At 41.5% G+C, this 23,698-nt stretch overlaps 1 protein-coding gene across 1 annotated transcript in view; it reads left to right on the top strand.

The window, feature by feature from the left end:
* The window catches only part of jbug (filamin-type immunoglobulin domains fbug), a 152,943-nt gene that overhangs the window by 70,402 nt on the left and 58,843 nt on the right, over positions 1 to 23,698 (top strand). Inside the window, 9 exon segments of the mRNA XM_071694600.1 lie at positions 1,141 to 1,874; positions 3,300 to 3,538; positions 5,302 to 5,364; positions 8,287 to 8,496; positions 11,062 to 11,247; positions 12,159 to 12,365; positions 17,456 to 17,597; positions 18,860 to 18,939; positions 19,139 to 19,306. Coding sequence (XP_071550701.1) covers positions 1,141 to 1,874; positions 3,300 to 3,538; positions 5,302 to 5,364; positions 8,287 to 8,496; positions 11,062 to 11,247; positions 12,159 to 12,365; positions 17,456 to 17,597; positions 18,860 to 18,939; positions 19,139 to 19,306 — 2,029 coding nt within the window.

A 23,698-nucleotide genomic window follows, 5' to 3' on the forward strand; every position in this document is an offset into this window, starting at 1 on the left:
AGTCCTTAGATGGTCTCACAGGATACACCAAGGTTTGTTTCATCTTATTCTCCACAATTATGGTGATTACTCCTGCTCTGATGCCTGCCCACCAGGGAGAGAGTATTGGGCCATAAAACTTCCTTTCCTCAGAATCCCTTTCCACTTTTATTACTTGTCTGATTCACTGCAAAGCTGTTTTTATAAAGTCAAGCTCACCTTCATGAAAACAGTGTATTGATTTGACTTTTAGTGGCAAATCTTTCTGGTCCTTTACCCAAAAGCATATCATTTTTTCTATACATGTTCACCATTTCCTGTATAGTGAGGTAGTTCCAGGAACAGGTGAAGGACCTTATTTGCTCACGTCCACTCTCCTTCTGTCATTTATAATGCAATGAATCCAGAACCCTCAATCCACCGGGAAGCCTCACAGACATCTTGATGGTTTCTTCTGACCACTTGCCCTAGTTCAGCCCTCTGATATTACATCATCCCTTGTATACCACATGTAGAATGTCCAATTTGGTCTATCCTATTTAGGGCTCTTAGTTGTTCAGGTTCCAAGACATTGTGCCAAGGTTCTTTTGTTTTCTATAGCACCAAGGGTTCTTAGGTGTATCTGTTTGTTTTCATGTCTCCTTGGGTTGTCAAGGCTTCTCCATGTTATCAGGATCTTACTGGTTGTTTCCAGGTCCTTATAAATCTCTTCAAGTCGGTTTAATTATGCACATCACCATTGAATCCTATAAGCAAATCATACTTTTGGTGTTTTTTTACTTAACAATGTTACTACTCACTTTCTTGTGTACCATAACCTTTATATTTTTTGTCAAGAAATATACGTATATATTGCATCCATAATTTTGTGTTACTGGTACCAAAGAGCAGTACGACTGGTAGAGAGTTATGTTATCTCAAGCACTGGTTTTATATGTAGTTTCTTAGGCTGTTATAGTATAGTATTGGTTATAAACCTGAGGGAAATTTGTCTTCAAAGTGCATGAGAATGAAATACAACTCAGCAGAGAAATGGTTCTTGTGTATTTTTTCTCTATATGTAAATGGTTGAATAAACTGGTTTATTGATGATTATTTTTAAACAAGAATTCATTTATCTAACAATGATAAATTTGTAATAAATTCTTTTTCTGATTATAGGATACAAAGGAAATAGTAAAAGAATACTCGGGATCGACTGTTGTTAACTCTCCAAGGCTGAACTCTTCAAATGCTACAGAGTCACCCTATAAGTCTACACTCAGCAAGACTTATGACTCTACACTCAATAGGAGCTATGATTCATCTCTCAACAAAAGTTATGGATCCACTCATAAAACCTATGAGTCTACAGTAAACAAGTCCTTTGATTCAAGCCACAACCAAGATTATGAAACTGTGTTGCATAAGTCTTATGAGACTCCTTCAGTCAGATATGATTCTGCTCCAGTTAGATATGATTCCTCTCCACATAGGACGTATGATTCATCAGTAACCAAGAGCAATAGCAACACATATGACGTCATCAACAACAAATATGTCAACTTCGAATCTTCCTCTGTTGTCAACAGAAGCACTGTTTATGATTCGAGTGCAAAAAAAATGGGTAGTGCCTATGAATCAAGTCCACCAAAGATTTCCTACGAATCCAGCCCAAAGAAGATGATTTATGACTCGAGTCCCCCAAGTCCTTCAAAACTAGACTCAAGCCGCAGCAGAAGTCCTCCTGGCATTAACTCCAGTCACAACAGAAGCAGTGCCCTTGACTCTAGCTTTAACTCAAGCTTTAACTCCACCTTTAATACATCCACCTCAACAGTCATAAACACTGGAATCACCACCAACAAATCCTCTTCGGTATTCAACAAGTCTTCCAGTCCAGGAAGGTTGTCCTCGTAAGTCTGATAAAGTACATCTCTTGTATCATATAAGGGTGACAACTATCTTAGGTCTGGTGGTCTCATCCTGGTTTTTCAGCATGTTCTGTGTATTTCTCTCAAAGGCCAAATTATTTTCCAATTAGTTTTTTGGTTTGAAAGATATTATTTATAAACTTAGTTGCTCCATACTCTATTGTATTGCATGTGAAGTATCAGTTGCCACCCTACTTTCCCTTTGCTGGTTCACCTTAGGTGATGACCACAGAGGCATCCACTCATAACCAAACTTTGTAGAGTTGATAGAAATAAGCTCTCTTGAGAAATATGTTGGCTTACTAGAAAAATGTGGAATCAAAATTGATTTTTTTCAACATGTCAAGTCAGCCTATCTTTTCTGCATGTATTAAAACAAATGTTCTAACTAATAAAATGTTAGATTTCACAGTAGAAAAGCACATCCAGCAAAATATGTTTTCTTTGTTGGTATATGTAAATGGATGTACAGGATTTTACAATAAATTCTAAGATATATCAACTGCTGTGGAACCGATTGGAACCCATTACTATGAGATCAGTCTGAAGTTGTCTGAGGCATTTAGGTTTCTGCTTCAGTGTCCTGATGGAATTACCACATAACCACTAAAGGAATTTCCTGCAAGAGCACTCAGCTGATTGTTTGCTTTATTGTTGCAGGCATATTTCGTGTTAGCACTAGTGAAAGTAAGTCACACTACACTGGTTCCTATAATCCCAGACACATCAAAACCATTGGATGATCCTACCAATCCTGCTCCCTACCCCTTTCATTCTTGAAAATAAATTGACATGGGCTTTTAACATGCATCAATACGTTTAAAGATATGGATATAAAAATTTGGCTCGTTGGGATTTAATCTGACTCTATCTGGATGCTACCTTGCTAACACGTGAACCTACAAACAAGTATGAAAGAAATCCAGGAAGTCTTAGGTCCATTAGTATCTATATTTAAGTTAGTTTGTGAACTACCATAATAATGGGTAGGCATATGGTAACTCTGAGCTCAGAATAGCACATTTCTTTTGGTTAATTGTAAACCAGTGACTTTGTGCATATTGCGTCATTACCATTACTTTGTATTTTCTTGATACATTCCTTCTCTGTGTGAGGGAAGCAGGCTGGGAACAGAATCTGTCTTGTGACACTGCCCAGTCTCTTCTGATGTATGCTTATCTTCCCGATTTCGTAATTCCAGCTTTTACCACTTTCTTGCTCTGGTCTTACATTCTAACTCATGTAACACACATTATGATATAATATTTTATGGGTTGATATTTTTAGCCATTTTCAGACACTAGATATTTATATAATTGCTTTCAAACTGTGATCCTGATATTGAAGTTACTTGCACTGTTGATTTAGTATTTCTGAAGCTCTATGTGTTGCTCTGCATCACCACAGACCAGGGCCACGGAATTCAGCCACTCCCTCGCCAACACCACCTCGAACCGAACGTGCCACAAGCCCACCAGATATGCCTCGATTGTCACCAGTTCGCGCTACCAGCCCACCAGTGATAACACGATCCTCACCTGTCCGTGCCACTAGCCCACCAGGGGTACCCTCAGACAATTTGACAGGCTTATCCTCACCTGCTAAGGTCCTCCAGATTGCCCAGAGTTCCAGCAAGAGTTCTGAAGGTGAATTTTATGATGAGTCTTAAGTAGTTGTAACTGTCTAACATGGAGGCATCAGGAGAGTCATTACCATCTAACAAAATGAGTATACATGATTATGTTATGCATCCTCATATTCATTATATAAAAGTGTCATAGATATGCTTATTAAGAAAAAGTTTGTTTTAGGGGTTTGTAAAGAATTAACTTCCAACATTAAACCTCATTTAGATGATGAAGACTGCTTATGGTAGCCTCCAGGTGGTTGGTTTCATGTGTTGCTTTAGTTGGTGTGATGCTGCCAGTGGGACGTGGGTAGTGATGGTGGTCATGCAGGGAGGATGTGGGCTTTCCAGGTCTGCAGGTCTGACTGATGCTTGTATTTTGTCTCAGTCACCTAGGTGTTATTGGTTAAGAAATTAACAGAATCATCCCATCAACAGCTGCACTCTTTTCAGAAGAAAATTGTACATAATGTAGAGAGTGAGTTGTAACAATATTAACCAAATGGCAGCATCATTATTGTAAGGTGTTTGGGGATATATATATATATATAGATATATATATATGTCACAGATATGAAGTAAGAAGCACCAGCAATCTGCTCAAGTAGGAGATAACCTCAGTTGTAGCTGACCTGAAGTGTGATGGATCCATAACAATCCAGTAACTTAAGTGTTTACAAAATTATTTTTTTCTGCTAATCCAGGTAAATAGACTTTGAGTTTTGGTGGTGTAAATGATCGAGATTCTTGTAATTATTCCAGGTAGTATAATCATAAGTAGCTCGTGTACAGCTGTCATGAGAAGGTAATCATGATGGGCAACTAATGACTGACAAGAGATCATAGTCCATGTCTGAGTTACTTCAGTGATATATTTTTCCTCTTGCAGGCTCCTCCTTCTACTATAGCAGCGTAGCCAACATGAAAATTTTACCCTCCACATATTAACGCTGGGCGTCAAAATGCACTCATCCCTACTAGAATTAATGTAGTTTTAAGGAAAGATTTATAAATAAACCTGTTTCACTAGAAAACAACTTAGCAACCCCAAATTAACGTAATACAACTGTAGAACTACTGGTCCTAACTCTTCATTAGTTGAGAATTACGTAATGTAACTAACCCTCAGAACTGCAATGTGCAGTGTTGATATGTAACTGACGGTGATGTTTCTCAGGTCTCTGGATCCAACACAGTACAGGTACAGTCAAAATATTAATACAAAATGAAAATTACAGTACCTAGAAATAACCTGATGTTTTTTGCATGGGTTGTGCGAGTCCTTGTTTTTACTGCCACCTGATAAACTTTGCGAAGGTGGCAAATGGGACATGAGCAGCCATTAGTGGTGCTACACCTAACACGCCATGGGACGCACTCATCAACTTAACCTATACATCATGCTCATCATCTATAACAGAACCACAAGTGAACTTCATTGCATTTTATTCAGGAATGTTATATTTTTGATAGTAATTACTATGTTAATTACATTTTTCTCATAAGATTTGCAGTGAATTATAGCTTGCTGATATCACTATGCTATTAATATCATGTCTGCCATCACCCCACTCTCCTGCGCAGCTTCTGCTGATGTTTGATATCAACCTTATTAATATGTGTGTGTTAATATACTCACTGTCATTCACGGAAACTCACCCTACTGACATATGACCCAGTGGGTTGTTGAGGGGTACCTCATAGCTCAACTAATCATCTGCTTCTAACCCCACCACCATCATCTCCACCACCTCCTTCAACACTTCAATATCACACCACCAGCAAGACGGTTAAGGAACCTTCAAGGCTCCTCCAAGCTCAGAACCAGCTTAATCATCAACAAAGGTCAGTTTTCTGGACTTGAGACTTTACTTTTGGCCATATTCCAGAAGCTTAGCACATGGTCATTTTTATAGACCTTGATCTTTTGCAGAGGTCAGGTTTATAGTAATATAGTCAATGTTAGTCATATATTTATATATACTTTTTTTCATACACTCGCCACTTCGTGCGTTAGTGAGGTATATCTTTTTTCATACATGCTTGCCATTTTGTGCATGAGTGAGGTAGCAACAAGAAGAGGTGCCTGAGCTTTAAAGGGAAAATTCCTCCCGGGGCTTTTTGCTCTGTTCCTTCTTTTGGAAAGTAATACAGGAAGTGAGGATTTCCACCCACCTGCATCCAACCCTATAAGTCACCTTCTACATTATGCATGTAGATAGATAGGGAGCTGGGTTTTGTTGCATTACACATGACAGCTAGAGAATGGATGTGAACAGATGTGGCCTTTCTTTCTCTGTTCCTTTTGCTACCTCATTAATGCGGTAAGTGGCATGCATAGTGCCATTGTACAAAGGCAAAGGGGATAAAGGTGAGTGTTCAAACTGCAGAGGCATAAGTTTGTTGAGTATTCCTGGGAAATTGCATAGGAGGGTATTGATTGAGAGGGTGAAAGCATTTACAGAGCATCAGATTGAGAAAGAGCAGTGTGGTTTAAGAAGTGGTAGATGGTAGAGGATATGTGGTCAGGTGTTCCCTTTGAGGAATGTGTGAGAAATACTTTGAAAAACTGATGGATTTGTATGTAGCATTTATGGATCTGGAAAAGGCATATGATAGGGTTGATAGAGATGCTTTGTGGAAGGTCTTAAGAGTATACGGTGTGGGAGGTAAGTTGCTAGAAGCAGTGAAAATTTTTTACCAATGATGTAAGGCATTTGTACGATTAGGAAGAGAGGAGAGTGTACCAACGTGAATATCGATCTGCTGCAGGGGTGTGTGATGTCCCTATGGTTATTTTACTTATGGATGGGGTTGTTAGGGAGGTAAATGCAAAAGTTTTGGAGAGAGGGGCGAGTATGCAGTCTGTTAAAGGTTTACCAGGGTCAATGTGCTGTCAATGGACAGAACCAGGGCATGTGAAGTATCTTGAATAAACCATGGAAATGTCTGTGGGGCCTGGATGTGGTTAGGGAGCTGTGGTTTCAGTGCATCACACATGACAGCTAGAGACTGACTGTGAACAAATGGAAGTGGATGTGAGACATGGGTTTGGGAAGGGGGCGAAGGTTCTGGGAGTGATGAAGAATGTGTGGAAAGAGAAAACATTATTTCAAAGTGCAAAAATGGGCATGTTCGAAGGAATAGTAGTTCAAAACTATATTATATAGTTGCGAGGTATAGACTATAAATAGGGTTGTACTGAGGAGGATGGATGTGTTTGAAATGAAATGTTTGAAAACGATATGTGGTGTGTTGTTGTTTGATTGAGTAAGTAATGAAAGGGTAAGGGAGATGTGTGGTAATAAAGAGTGTGGTTGAGAGAGCAGAAGAGGATGTGTTGAAATGGTTTGGATATATGGAGAGAATGAGTGAGGAAAAATTGACAAAGAAGATATGTGTCAAAGGTTGAGGGAACAAGGAGAAGCGGGATACCAAATTGGAGGTGGAAGAACGGATTGAAAAAGATTTTGAATGATCGGGGCCTGAACACGCAAGAGGGTGAGAGGCATGCAAGAAACAAATTAAATAGGAATGATTTGGTATAACAAGGTTGACGTGCTGTCAGTGGACTGAACCAGGGCATGTGAAATGCCTGGGGTAAACTATGGAAAGGTCTGTGGGGCCTGGATGTGGATAGGGAGTTGTCATTTCAGGGCATTGCACATGACAGTGTGAACTAATGCGGCCTTGTTTTCCCTTTTTTCTTGGCGCTACCTCACTGACCCAGGGGGTGGCAATGCTGTTTCCTGTTGAGATAGCAGAGAAAAATACTTCCCACATATTCCCTGCATGTTGTAGGTGACTAAAAGGGATGGCAGCAGGTGGCTAGAAATCCTACTCTCCAGATTTACTTTTTCAAAAAAAGGAACAGAGATGTGGGCCAAGTGAGGATTTTTACGTCTGAGGCTTAGTCATTTTTTCTTGACGCAATCTCACTAATGCGGGAAATGGCTAATGTGTATGAAAAAAATATGTGTGTGTGTGTGTGTTTGAGAATCCTAGTCCAGGATGCTTGTTTTGATACATACATTTAAGAGTAGTTTTCTTCCAGAACTCTACTTGTTGATGAAATTTGGATTCCCTGAGTGTATTCCAGAGCAATGGTGAGTGACTGACACAAATTGTTGGTGTCAGGATTCTAACTACCAGGATAAGTAGAGCTGAGGCTGACAGAGATCTTCTTGGGGTTTGTGTTTGATATAAAGTATATCTGGTTTTTTAAGATATATAGAAATTTTTGAATGCAGTTAGATATTTGAACTGTTTCATGGAGGCTACAAGGGAGCATCCAAAGTTGGCTGTTTCCCAATGAACAACAGTACATTCTTTAGTAGTAATGTTAGAACTTATTCATGTTAATCAAAACTTTAGAGTACATGAAAAATTATTAGATATGAATAAAAACTGATAATTTTTGTTGGTGAAAGCTTCTCCCTGGAACATGGGTAGTACCTGTGTAGCTGCCGGGTTCTTTTGACTAGGATCTTGGGAAAACTTGATACCTTGATTCATGTTTGAGTGTTTGTATTTGTCTGAGATGCCTTTCTAAGAAAGGAAAAATGTTCTTTAGTTTCAGATATGCACTTATTAACTGTTACTTTTTTGGTCAGTGTTGGTTGTATATAATTATTTTATGAGAGGACATATGTTTTTGTGTGAAGATATTTGACAAGCTCACTTCATGGCAGTTGTATCCATCCATATGAAGCAGGGTTATTTTCTGATGATTGTCAGTGCTGACCAACTGGTTTATCCCACCCTCAGATGAGAGCTCTGATGCGGGTGAATCGATTGAGGATCGTCCCATACAACCCCGCCTCTCCCCCGAGCAAAGATCAGCTTTACTCTTGAGTGATGAGCGTTTCACCTCCACCAACATCAACACTGCCTCCAACATTGCCTCTACGTCCTCCTCCTCCTCAGTCACAAGCACAAACATTAGGAGGACGGAAGAGAAACTAAACACATCAGGAGGTAAGAAGCCATTTATTATAGATACTTAAAAAATGTGCTTGTTGTTTTAGCAACCTAGATTTGATGTTATGATCTCTCTCTTTCTCCATGTTGTCCCATCCAGGAGTCAGCTGGTTGAGACATTCTGCACACTGCTGGTGATAATCTCACTGATTTCATACATTCCTCAACTTTTGCAGCTGTCCTACAACTCTTGACCTTTTCCTGTTTCCTGCCACCACTTTCCCATAACTTTCCTCAGTATATTCTTGATTTTTCACTTCATAACTCTTCATTATAGTTCTCAGATTTGGTACCATTCCTTAACTCTCAGCTCCACTTCTTTATCCATGACTAAGTCTGTTGACTTTCCCTTACATCTTGGTTAACTTTCATACCCTTGTTTCTTTACCAAACCATACTCATCATGTCATCCAACTTCCTTATCTCTCCACAGCATGTTGAAGTTCAACTATACTCTGTGATATCTTGGTCGAACTCTTTTAACTCTGTACATCGTCTCTTAACTCTCCACTTTATATCTTATGTAGTGAAGAGTTATATCTTAAGTCTACTGCAGCCTTTAACTTTTTTTATCATTATTATTATGAAGGCTCCAGTCACAGACAAAAGTCTACATCAATCCAGGCCTTAATTGAAATATAGAGAGAATTATGTAGAAGAAAAAGAAAAGACTAAGGGAAAGTATTTATGAATTTTTGAGGAAGTGAAAGACCTGTCTTTTGAAATGTGCCAGGTCATAGTAATTGGGAAAGACATGAGAAGGTAGAGAGTTCCAAAGCCTCAATGTGTAGGGAAAGAAGCAGTTTTCAAAACAGCCCACCCTTGAGTTGCTGATGGCCACACAATAATCACGTGACACGGCAGCTTGCTGAGTTTTGCGTGGTCTAGCGAGTGGTGTAGGCACACAAGCAGCCAGCTCTAGGAAAGAAAAACCAAAGTAATACCCATAGAAGAGGGAAAGTGAACCAACATTGCAGCAACAGTGTGTAAGATGGATCATTTTCGACTCAGCATCCCTCACTTATCAAGTAAGGATAACGAGCTAGAAGCACCCCAGATGTGAGAGCAGTACTCCATACATGGACGAATCAGTTCCCTGTATGAATGGAGCAACTCTTCAGAAGAAAAGAAGTTTCAATATATAAACAGGACACCCAGTTTCTTAGAGGCAGACTTAGCTATTCCTGTAATGTGAGGTTTCCAAGAAAGAGTGGATGTTACGGTAATACCAAATGTGTTCATTGAGTTTAGAGATGTAATTACAGAACTGTCAAAGGAGAGATTAGGGTTGTGAGGAGTTTTTGATAGAGAGATGGGTATAAACTGTCTGAGTTTACTGAGGAAGCTGTGTTAAGACGAGATGCAGATCAAGTGAGAGAAGGAGCAGAATTGAATGATTTGGATGAATGCAGTGTTGAGTCATTAGCATACACGTGCAGGGAATAATTTTTGGAGGAGAGGAAATCATTGAAAAAAAAAAAGAAAAAGTGTTGGGGACAGAACAGAACCTTGAGGGACACTGCTGTTGATGGAGAAAAGGGTGTAGGCTGATCCATCAACACCCACAGAGATAGATCTTCCAGAGAGGAAGCTAGATATGAAGGAGCAAAGGGAAGGAGGGAAACCAAAAGAGGGGAGCTTAGAGTTGAGACTCTAGTGCCACACCCAGTCAAAAGCCATAGATATGTCAAGGGCAACTACACATGACTCCCCAAAATCTTTCGGGGATGATGACCAGCTTGTATAGTTTGCTTTGTTGTGACTCTTTGTATAAGCAAGGGGTGAATATGCAGTCTGTGGAGGATGAGAGTGCCTGGGAATTGAGTCGGTTGTTGTTTGCTGATGATACAGCACTGATGGCAAATTTAAGTGAGAAACTGCAGTGTAAAAGAAGAAAGTTGAGAGTGATTGTAAATAAAAGCAAGGGTATTAGGTTCAGCAAGGTTGAGGGACAGGTTGGTAAGGGAAAGTTTGAATGGAGAAAAATTGGAGGAAGGGAAGTGTTATAGATATCTGGGAGTAGACATGGCAGTGAATGGAACCATGGAAGCAGGAGTGTCATAGGGTGGAGAAGGGGATGAAGGTACTGGGAGTGCTGAAGAATGTGTGGAAAGTGAGAATCTTATCTTGGACGGCAAAAATGTATAAGTTTGAAGGAATTGTTGTCCCAACAAAAAGTTATTTGTTTCAGGTTTTATACGAGATGGCAGTAATCCCATAGATCACGGTTGGACCCAACCTGCCTGAGCTAGAGCAATTCTCGAGACTTACTGGAGATAGAGCAATTCTTTTTGAACCTGGTTACCTTGATAATCCTGTCTTACAACAAACAGTAGTCATTGATATATTGTTTGAAGTTTTAGTCATTAAATTACTTAGAAATAAAAAGAATATTACTGTAAGAAATGAAGAGTGATTAGTTATTGTGCACCTTTAGATCATGCAATTAATGTTTCATAGCATGACCAATGTAACCATTCTTGTGGCTTTGGTTTTATCCGTACTGGACAGGGTTACCATACATGTAGATCAGTTGTGATTCGAGGTAACTTGTTTTCCCAGAACGGCGAATGACCTCAGCCGTTGCCCACTCTGGAGGCAACATTCCCCTCGGGTTACCACCAGACGGGAGGAGAAGCGCCAGGGGAGAGCATGGGCACACCTCTGCCATGGACCACACCATCACTGTCAGGAGGGAGGACCCCCGCACTAATAGAGATCATGCCCACAGCATGGAGTCCACCACCTGTAAGTTTGGAACCTGTGTAACTGATATATACCCAATGTCTCACAGTGTTGCTGATGTACCCTGCAGTCTGTGATGCTGTTTGAGCATGGATGCAAGACTTTGAGATTCATGTCATACCATCTTCCATGGTTCTTTCCAACATTAGACTTGCCTAAATCTCCCTCTGTATACTTGGGTGCTGTTGTAAGTCCCCATTGTTTGGAATTTGTCTTCAGCTGTATAGTGTCTATCTGTCTTCAGAGCATTACCTGAGGAGGATGGTTTTGAGTAACACAGCATAACAAGTGCACACATTAATAGGGGGCAAACACTAGATTAGTAAATGAAATGCATTTCTTTAAACAACTCAAGTTTCAAAAGCACTGTATTAGATTTTTGCCTTAAAGGTCTCAGAAAGTTATTTTTAGCATATTTATGAATGTATTATCTTGTACTCATATTATGAATATATTTTATCAGTTTTTGATAGGGTTATACTTATTTCATTGCTTTTGTACATTGTCAGAGGTTGAATACATAGGTTGCTCTTGTAGTCATGCACAAGGAATGGGCAGTATTGGGTAATTAAATGGTGAACGTTTTCCTTTATGTTGTAAAAAGTACAATTGCGAGGGTATGAGAAGGTATAAAAGCTGTCGAAAGTAAGGGCGAGGAAGTGTGAGGTGCTGGAATTTGAAGATGAGTATAAGTAGCATTACATCCAGGAACATTATCAGAATCTAGTTAACACTGATGACGGATGAGATGGCAAGATGATTTGTTGTATATGTTTGCTTTCACTGTTTTTGTGAGACTGACATTTCAGAAATAAAGAAAGTGAGGAATGAAGTTTTGAATTTGAGAAAAAGGTGTGGTGAGTAAGGGTGACACAAGAATCATCAGACTTAACCTGTAGCCTTCTCTCCACCAGACTTGAGCTCTAGTACCACCTCTGTGGATGTGCTGGATGCCGTAAGTCACCGCCTGCAGAGGATGGCCACACATAACACCGTTGACCCTTCCAGAGTGTCTGTGAGTGGACCTGGTGTCAGACTCGTGTCTGTCAGCTCTCAGGCTGAGTTCACCGTCAGCACACCTCAGCCACTCCGCCAGGAAGAAGTGAATGTCAGAATCACAGGTAAGACCAAGATGGTTATGCACACTGGGTCATCTGTAGTTTTTGGTTTCAATGATTTCTTCTCGCATTATCATTATCTTGAGGGATTCTTCTTAATACAGTAACTTTTGTATCATTCAGAGTCTCTTGGAAATATGGAACATTTGTCTGCATCATGTTAGTCATTGCATGAAGCAAGACACATTTCAGTATGCAGCATGTCATCCTGGTATTAATGATGAGGAGTATCATTGTCAGATGAATTTTTGATGTTCATTTTTCTATGTGATGTTGTTCCATTAGCCTTTTTTTCTGTTTGCACTGTCGCACATTTTGATTTTCATTAATTTGCACTTTTCTTCTTCTGTTGTACTTTTTAATTGGGTGCTGTCCCTTGATCCTGGGCCACTGCCCTCCAGATGTGGAGTACCTCTGGCATCTGCTATGACCTGACCTGGACTGACTTGACCTCATCCATGCGACACCTGATGACCCATGGATCTCTCCTTAACGACACTGACTTCGACCAAGCTGATATTATATGTATATGTGAATTAGTGTAAATATAGAGTAAATGATCAATAGAGTATCTGCCTGCAATTTTAGAAGTTTGAGTTGTGCTTTTGCCTATTCAAGAAATTTAGGTAGTGTAGTTGGGTGCCAAAGTCGTATGAAGGAGACCCGCAGGGTCCCGTGACACTTATGTCAAGCCATATTCTTCAGAGGCCTTAAGAGGCCAGAGTCACAGGTATCCCTTCCTTTTCTCTCTCTTACACCTCATGGACCCACACTGGTGATGTAGATGTCTTGCTTGACACGAGTGAGATTACCTTTCTTTTAAATATTGTGCATCCTCTAGATTACACCTGCATCCCCCAGGTCATCTTGGTGAGTGATGACCCCTCTACCTCTAAGAGTAGACTGTGCATGTACCAAATTCATTTCACTGCAGCACAAGTAGACAATCTGAGAACACCATAAATCTGCTGATTAGTATATGATTTAATTATGGTTAGCTATCTTTTTGCTATATATATTCAGCCCAAGCAAGAAGTCTTTCTTTGTAAGTACAGCTTTCTAATTCAGGTTCTTTTATTGATTGAGTTCTTTTGAAATTAATACTTAATACCGAGAACAATTGTTTTATTGATTTTTTATCTTGTTTAAGAAATAAAGATAACCCAGATTTTTATTTCATCTTTAACCTAATAAAATGGCAAGACTATTGAAATACTGTACACAAATGTGTCCATCATATATCCTAAACATCAACCATCACAACTTTATAGGCAAGGGTAACTTAGTACTAGCCACTAGTGACTATATGTAAACACAGTGACAGCATTACTTTGGCATGTATGCAATATCAACATTATCCACGCCAGTTTACAAAGGTGGCTCCATCACACTATTGAAACTGTACTGACACACACCCCGACCACCATATTCAGTCATGCCAACTTCTTCCATAGCAACACATCTGGCATTCTCCCATGGTGCTATCCTTCACGCCATCCCATTATGACACCACCATATACTGTATTTGTTATGTGCCAACATCCTCCACACTGACTCATCATAGTGCCATCACCATATCACCATACATTGTACCATGCCAACATTCTTCACATCACCATATCAGTGCCTCATGATATTAACATATGTACCCAGTTACAAGGTAGTGTCATTGACCAATATGGGCATTAAACTTTCCAGGTAACATGACCAGTTGAAGATTATTTGAAAAGGAAGAGAGTGTGTTTAAAGGGACTTCTTATCATAGGAGAGAGAGTTTGTAGCCTGTGTGTTATGGATTGCTGTGGTAGTATTTGATGTATATGATGGATGCTTATCCATGCCAGGGGGATGATATGTTATTTACACCACAAAGGCCTTATAGATAGCATGCCAGCACTCATAGCACGACAACATACTCATTTTATTATATTCACCCTGCCAACCTACACAGTCTTGTTTGTAATATTATTGTTAGCATTCACACTGTCATTCACCCCTTGCCAGATACATTTAAAGGCAACATGAACATCATGCCATCACTGACACCCTGCCAACTTGCATCATGCCACATTACACACCATACTGGCATATGCATTATGTCAACATACAAACTGACAAATGCTAACCTGATATTAACTTATGCATCTGACTTATAGAACCATGCCAACATTTACACAGCTAATGCCCACATCCTGCCAACGTTCTCACAGCAAGCATGCACATCATGCCAAAATTCACACAGCTAGTGCTTGCATCATGCCTAAATTCACTCAGCCAATCCCCACATCAAGTCAACATTCACACTGCCTCTGCCCACATCAGGCCAATATTCATACTACAAGTGCCCACATCATGCCAATATTCACACTACTAGTGCCCACATCATGCCAATATTCACACTACTAGTGCCTACATCATGCCACCTTTCACACAGCTAGTGCCCACATAACACCAACATTCCCACAGCTAGTGCCCACATCATGACAACATTCACACTACTAGTTTCCATATCATGCCAACATTCATATAGCTAGTGCTCTTATCACACCAACATTCACACAGCTAGTGTGCACATCTTAACCAACATTCACACATCTAGTGCCCACATCACATCAACATTCACACAGCTAGTTTCCACATCATGACAACATTCACACTAGTTTCCACATCATGCCAACATTCTAACAGCTATATATCATACCAACATTCACATTGCTAGTTTCCACATCTTACCAACATTCACACAGCTAGTACTCACATTATGCTAACATTCGCACAGTTAGTGCACATATCACACCAACATTCGCTCTGCTAGTGCCCACATCGTACCAACATTCACTCTGATAGTGCCCACATCATGCCAACATTCACTGCTAGTGCCCACATCATGCCATCATTCACAGCTAATGCCTACATCATACCAACATTCACTCTGCTAGTGCCCACATCATGCCAACATTCACATAGTGCCCGCATCATGCCAATATTCATTGCTAGTGCGCACATCATGCCAACACACACAGCTAGTGCCCTCATCAACATTCACACAGCTAGTGCCCACATCATGCCAACCTTCACAGCTAGCACCCACATCATGCCAACATTCACACAGCTAATGTCCACATGATACCAACATTCATAGTTATTGCCTACATACCAACATTCATACCGCTGGTGCCCATATCGTGCCAGCATTCACAAAGCTGGTCCTCACATCTTGCCAACATTTGAATTACACTAACGATCACAAAATAATTTCCATATTCATACTATACCAAGATGCTGTCAACATTCACAGCATACCAGTGTCAGTTACCACATTTACACCATACGTACATAGTTTGTATGTAAGTATTCTGACGTGAATATTCAGACTTTCTCGAGATTTACGTTATGTAACCTTTCCCACAAATATGATAATCACCGATAATTATGCAAAGCCTACACTATTCAATGTCAGTCAAACATATTCACGATGTTTAAAATTTGACCGTATCAAGTAGCAAGCCATGTTAACATTGACAGTGGCATAACGTGCAAGCATAGCTAACGGACAGAATATTGTATTTAGTAATCGCACTTTTAGCATTCGCTTGGCGTCAGCACGGGCAACTGGGACGTAATCAAGGCCATCTCAAACGATATATATATATATATATATATATATATATATATATATATATATATATGTGTGTGTGTGTGTGTGTGTGTGTCAGAGCCAAAGGTATCCATTTTATTCGCTAATTCCTAAAGGTGGATGAACCGCTGGGTTGACTGTGGACCGACTGCCACAACCAGGATTCAGACCATTGCACTCGACCCTGGTCGGCCTGCGAATGCTTTTACGGCCAAGAACGCTAACCACTTTACCACGGGGGACCTTAAATGCCAACATATGACAATTCCGATGGGACAAAAGGTTTTTGATTTGCACTTAATCCCAGCTCGGCAAAACCCCTTACATTTGTAGGTTGAGGTGGTTAATCCTCAAATAGTGAGGGATGAAAGAGGTCTTTAGATTATCGGGAAAATATTAGGCGCTGCGTCTCCGGATCGTATCCTATCTGATCGGGCTATATATCCGGCTACCTTAGAGTTACAGTCTGCGATGTGATCCTGAAAAGGAAGTGTACGTTTAGTTTTTCGAGGACATTTGTCATTGTCGTGGCACTAGCAGTTTGGACACTAATGAAAGGCCATTTTCCTTGGAAAACTGGTTTCGTTGCATCTCATTGCATCTCATTCGTTTGTTTTCGGCGCTGCCTCGTTAACGCGGGAAACTGCAATATATATATATATATATATATATATATATATATATATATATATATATATATATATATATATATATAATTTATAAGACGATTAGATAAGAAAAATGGTATACAATCATACAATAGATTTCAGAAAAAAAAGATTGACTTATTCCGGAACAGTAGTGTAACTTGGACTCCGTTGCGACGTGTCCCATGACTTCCGTGGGACTCTATTAAAGACTTCTGGTAAATTTTAATATTCCATATTGTGCACATCAGATCAGATTTCGGTAACTGCGACAAGTATTTTTCTTCAGTTAGGAAAGTCGAAATATACACAGATAAAGTGGTACAAAGAAAGCATTTGATTGGGACAGGTTTTGCCAGGATGGTCATTGTAAAATACATATATATATATATATATATATATATATATATATACCACACCAACTGCTTTCAGCGCCTGACTCACGGTGCCAAATGTCAGGCGCCGAAAAGGTGATTGCCCCGGGTCAGTTTTCACAACATGGTAGGCAGCCTCCATAAAGTGTCACACATTCATACTACGTTAGCATCAACCTCTTGCCAACATCTACACCATGATGACATACTTTGCCAACATAAACACTGTAGCAGGAGGGATGTTAACAACATCCAAACCGTGTTGACATGTTTACCGTTCCACATTCACAACACAGCAGGACCTAGTCAGTGTTAAGCACCTAGATGCATACACCTTGCCAGCCTGTGCACTGTTACCCAAACCTTGCCAACATGCACACTGATGTTAACCATACCGTGCCAACACTGACTGCGTGCCACCATCGGCCCGAGCAGGTCCGGGGAAGCGGATGATTCCAGTGGCGACGCAGAGCACGGCTGACGGGCAGGTGATGGCGGGCTTCACGCCGCACGAAGTGGGCGAGTACGTGGTGGACGTGCGCGTGGGCGACGCCCGGGTGCCCGGCAGCCCCTTCAGGTGAGGACACACACACACACACACACACACACATCTCCCAAGGTTTGTCCAGATGTCTCCTCAAATCTTATAAAATCAGGTCAGCAAGTCTCGTTTCAGATATTGACTTCGTCAGTCCTTTGTGTCATTGTCGTCTGGAGCTTCTCAGTGCTTGTTTCAAGGCTTTGTCATAACACAAATTTATTCATAACTCGATCTCCAGCCCGTACATCTTGTGATATCCAGCCCTCACATCTTGTGATCTCCAGCCCTTACATCTTGTGATCTCCAACCCTTACATCTTGTGATCTCCAGCCCTTACATCTTGTGATCTCCAGCCCTCACATCTTGTGATCTCCAACCCTCACATCTTGTGATCTCCAGCCGTTACATCTTGTGATCTCCAGCCGTTACATCTTGTGATCTCCAGCCGTTACATTTTGTGATCTCCAGCCCTTACATCTTGTGATCTCCAACCCTTACATCTTTTTCTGGTCTTAACGTTTTCCTTGCCGTATTATTCTTGTATGAGTCATCCCTCCTCCCTATGTATGGTATGTCATCCCCTTCCCCCTGTATGGTATCTGTCATCCCCCTTCCCCTCCATGGTATCTGTCATCCCCCTTCCCCTCCATGGTGTCTGTCATCCCCTACCCCTTGTATGGTATCTGTCACCCTCCCTCATATTCCCCCTGTATCCCCCTCCCCCACAGACCATACTATACCCCGTAATTTATAACACAGGTGTGGCTGCTGTGCTCTGCCCCTGAGGCGTTCCGTCTTCCTCAGGTATAATGTGTGTATGTGTGTGTGTGTAGCTTTGCGTGAGGTTCTTCTCGAGTGTCTTCGGTGTGTGTCCCTTGAGCGTTGACCATTGTGTGTAGTGTGTGGTGATCCACCACCCGTCTTTTCCTCTGCATTGTTCTCCTTGAGCCGTGTCTGACGTGCCCTTCCAACCGCATCACAGACGTCATGTACGCCTGACTGAGAATCTGCTGACAAAAGATGCATTGCACAGAAGGGAAATTATCGAGGCTTCGTGACGACCGTTGAGGTCACTTCATGTATCGTGGGAGTGGTAGACGAGACTTGCTGACCACAGATCATATTTCCTTACACGAGCTTACAAAACATTCGACCGAATATTATTATGAAAGATCTTGTTAATGATATTCTGCTGTCGTTCCTGAATATTGTGAAGCATTTCGTCGTGTTCATGTCCTCGCTTTTCATCTTGTGATGCCGCTGAAGCAGGTTTTAATGTGGTATTGCCTTTGCCTCAGGTGCTACGTGTACAACTCGCAGGAGATCCGGGTCGGCACCATCCCCAACGGCATAGTCGGCAGACACGTCGAGTTCGAGAGTAAGTTGGGCACTGATGTGTTATAGCATGTCTTATTGTGTACTGAATATTGTATATCTGACACGGCCTCCTGAAGGCAGAAGTCCTGTGGTGTCTGTAATATTCTCCGTCTAAGACGAGCTAACTTCATTAAGAGACTGATACTGTATTTTTGAGATATGTTTTATCACTAAGAGGAACTCCCTTTTACTTGACTCAGTCGACGGGTCATCGGCTGGCTCGGGCAACCTGGAGATCCTGGTCAACGGAGGCCATGTGACGTCCCACGTCAGGAACCTGGGTCAGCAGAGGTTCCTGGCCTCCTTCGTGCCCTACTCTCCCATCCGACACACGGTCGAGATGCGCTTCAACGGAGAGAAGGTCCCGGGTAAGTGTCACTCCTTTACTTTTGCTAAGTGAACAACTTATGTTGGATGGGAGTTGTGTAAAGTTCTATATAGTGTCTTGGATGGCTTCCTTCTCACGGTGTTCACCAAACATGGTCAACAAGAAGGTTTTCAGTATTTTGGAATCACTGGTATTTTACACAGTTGAAGTAACGGATTTCACCAGTCCTCCCATCACCTGTTTGACCTCACATCATTCATGATAACATCGTAAATGCTTTAGATTACTTCAGTGTGGCGGAACAGGTTGGTGTAAAATCGTTTTGGTTAAGCTTCATATTACGAAGGTCTGGGCCTCGGCCTGGTGGCATGTGTAGAGACTGTTCATAGTTAAAGGTTTACCATGGACTCCTCACAAGTTCCCAGACGCGACATCCATACCAGGAGGTGGAGTTAGTGTGGGGTCATGTCTGGCGTGATGGACGTCCTTCCTTGAGTATACGTACAGATATACTCCGTCATACTAGGCCTCTTCGACAGTGAAACTTCGACGGATCTTTGGTGAAACGAGTCCGAAAGGCAGGTGAACTTTTTGGTAGGAGTTGAGAGACGCATGGACGAGAGAGGAATTTGAATCAGATAAGTTGAACGTAAGTTATAACTTGGTGCAGCGGACAGTGGCCTTGAGTAGGGAGGTGACGATCATATATCCAGCATGGTAATGTTGCCTGGACCAGGCTGGAACTGGAACTTGCATCAAACGGGAAGACAAAACTGTACATAAATTGGCTGAAACTGGCTTCAGGAAGATAGCAAAACGTGTGTGCATCGAGGGAGGGAAATCTTGCCCATTGCGGGAATGTAAATGTGGTTCTGGAGAGAGAGAGAGAGAGAGAGAGAGAGAGAGAGAGAGAGAGAGAGAGAGAGAGAGAGAGACTTTGGTATAGGCTGAGGTTCAACCATGTAATGGGTGGCTGGGTGACGACTTGTGTACGGACCATCCAAAGCAGTGGTTCCCAGTCTTCTTCATGCCATGTGAACACCAACCGTTAAGGTTACACCATCAGTACACAGTCCGACTGAATATGTCCTTACCGGGAGAGAGAGAGAGAGAGAATGTTGACACAGGTTCCGAGACAAGAAAATCCTCCTTCGAGATGCCTTTCATCACGTATCGAATGAACACAATTGGCTGGCAAAATAAGATGACTTATCAGTAGACTCCTCAAGTTGTCCTGCAAAAGACTCGTTTTCTTTTGATTGTTATCACTTGGTGCAGAATGTCCTCACTTTATCAACTCAAGTGTTTCCCTGTGTTCGAAAGCGAGACCAGTTCTTATTTCTTGGCTTGAAATTCACGAGAAACGAACTTTATTCCATGTGCATTGTGTGATGAGGTCTTCCCCAGTCGTGTGCTTTGTTTTGCTTTACACTGATCATTGTGAAGGGCAGCTCGGTAAGGCGCTTCCAATACACCGGAGTTCGTCTCAGTAAAATGGCTTGTTGAATTCATTCTTCCAGTCTTTAGAAGCCTAACTTGACGCTTAAAATTCTGTCTTTGTCTGTGAACTCTCCGTAAAGTTGCTCTCGCCTGGAAAAAAATAAGTCAAATGCGTTTAATGTATGTAATATATTCCTGATAACCTTCACAGCTTTACAAAAGGCGGTCATACCTTAAACGAATTTGATTTGAAGGATTTTGTTTTTTCTGTTTATTCTGCGTTAGTTAACGAATGACACGGAAGTAAGGCTGGGCGGAGGGCGGGACGTGCTGGCCGGGGTGAGCCACCTGTGGTGGTTGCGAGTGGCGGCGCTGCCCGAGCCTCACCTTCACCCCGCCAAGCGACGCCCCTCCTACCCTCACCGCTTGAAATGACGTCGTGATACACGCTCTCCGGCAGCGTGCACGGGTGCCTGAGAGGGGTGCAAGGTATTGTGGAGGTTCTGGCGGTAATCGAAGAGGGCAGACTTCCCACGGGTCCAAGTGAAAGCCAAGACCGGAATGACCACATTTCTCCTTCCATTGTGATTAAATTAAGATCACTCGGTTAATCACGATTTCATTCAGATATGTCGCGATATGATGTATTCTTAGATGACTAACACACACACACACACACACGGCGAGTGAGAAATCACTTTAAATAAGGTTGTGTCATCGTCATTACACAATCGTCAGGGAGTTACGTTCGTAGTGATGTATGAATATTCCATTCAACCGCTGCTCTTATACCATTTATTAATGATGAAATTGTGCATGTATGCAGCAAATAGTAGTAGAAAATGTATGAGAGGAAAGCTCTAGAGATTGGGCCCTGTGTATGTAAAACTCCCTCCCCTAACAGTACAAATAAGTAATTACAAAATGGTAATTGCACACCGTGATAGCTGCGTTCGAGCCTAACCATTTTGCATTACATGTCATCGCTCTGGGACAGCAGCAGATTAAAAGCATATGAAAAACTATGACCCTCTGTGGTAAATTAAACCACGGTCATTTAACTATAAATCACGATCGTTTGTAATACTTATTAACCACAATACTGTAACTAAATCATGACCATTAGAATTTAAACCCACTCTGATAATATAAACCACGACCATCTGTGATTGTCCTTTATATATATATATATATATATATATATATATATATATATATATATATATATATATATATATATATATATATATATAATGTTGCTTCCTTAAAGGATGGCTATCAGGCGTTGTTTTCTGTAATAACTACAAGCTACCCGCTGCCAGCCAGACCACAGGACCGCGCCCACTGACCAGCAAACACGTCGGGCTCCAGGTCAGCAGAACTCCATCGAGTTGCACCAAAATGCACGTAAGGGAAGTGAGAGGGACACAACCATACTCTCTCACCTGTATACATTGTTTTGTTACGGAGACGTCGACAGTGGATATTACATCGTTCGGCGACACACAGTAACAAATGTCGACATCGTAGCTGATTGGGAAATCTTAACGTCATACAGAATATTCATGAAACCACCACAGCTGACGGCCCTAGCTAGGGTGACGAAACAAATGATAAAGATATAAGGCCTCATTCTGTTTTACTTCGTTCAATCACGACTTGAACTTTCTTTATGTCACTCGGCGTTTTCTCGCCTTTTTTGTGTGTGCGTTTGCCACCAGCATTGATTTCACTTCATATTTAGATTTTGTCTCCTCGCGAGCGTTGATTTTTGCTTGGCGGAGGAGAATACACACAATCGTTGCCCTTGCTTTGTAAATGGATTTTCTTGTTAGACTCGTTGGCACGAAATTCGACATTTCTCGCGTATCTTATTGTCTCTCATGGGTCGCGGAGAGCCAGCCAGACACGGGACAAACATCATTACGTACAATGTTTACGTCCAGGTTCTCGCCATCTTTACCCGGGAGAGCTGCCAGGTTTCGCCGCTTACCCTTGACAAGTTATGACGTGTCGGTTTTCGGTCATTAGCGAAAATTACTTATTTACGAAATATAGGTATAAATATTTGTCTTGTATGTTTTGATGCATTAATGTGCTCCCGGATAATGAATTTGGTTTGGGTGTCATTCCCAGAACATAAATTTCTAGGTAAAGGAGCATTTCTTTCAGTCAAAAGTATGCAGCGAGAAACGCCTTAAACATGAAATATGAGTTATTAATTCCGCAGTATTGCAGCTTGTGGCAACAGCTTGCTGACACAGGTACCAAGGAAGGCGACTTGCGGTTTTTGCCAGAAGTTTATTATTGCACATTCACAGCACATATGGCAGACACTTTATTTTTTTCTAGTAGATATCAGGTGAACCATAATAGCATCATAGGTTATGTCATCTTGCTTCTTCGAGAGGTCATTAAAGTGAAGATGATGTTGGTTGAAGATCCAAGATGGTGGTGGGGGGGGTGGGTGGCGGCTGGCCTACTTGCGGCTGGAGGGAGGCAGGGGTCTGGCGGGCGGCCGCGCTCCGCGCTAGTAGCCTCAACACCTCCGTTGTGGACGGATCACTACTTGGTGCTTCATCGTAGTCTCTTAAAAAAAAAAGAAAGAATAGTTTGACATGAAACTCTCGTCTCTCGTCTTATTTCTGTGATTCTGCATTTTACCAGTGTTGTACAAGATGGTGCTTTAAAGTGGTGAGACGTAGTAGTGTAAAGTTGCCCTGTTGAGTTGGGGACTATCGTCGATCTAGGACTATCAACTTGCCTCTGCATTCCTGAAGTGAAGGTAGGACCCACTTCTCCATGAGTTCTCCTTCTGTACCTTTAAGGATTCACGCTTGATTTACCCCTTGCGATAGAGTTATTATTTTCTTATGACGTTCAGAGGAGTGTAAAGGCTGGTCATGCAATGTTTTAAGTGTAGGCATCTGTGGCAGCAGCACTTCCCGGTATGTGGCGGGTGGCCAGGGCAGAGCGGCTGTGGTCAAGCCAG

This window comes from Panulirus ornatus, chromosome 57, assembly GCF_036320965.1.
Source record: "Panulirus ornatus isolate Po-2019 chromosome 57, ASM3632096v1, whole genome shotgun sequence".
Lineage (NCBI taxonomy): Eukaryota > Metazoa > Arthropoda > Malacostraca > Decapoda > Palinuridae > Panulirus > Panulirus ornatus.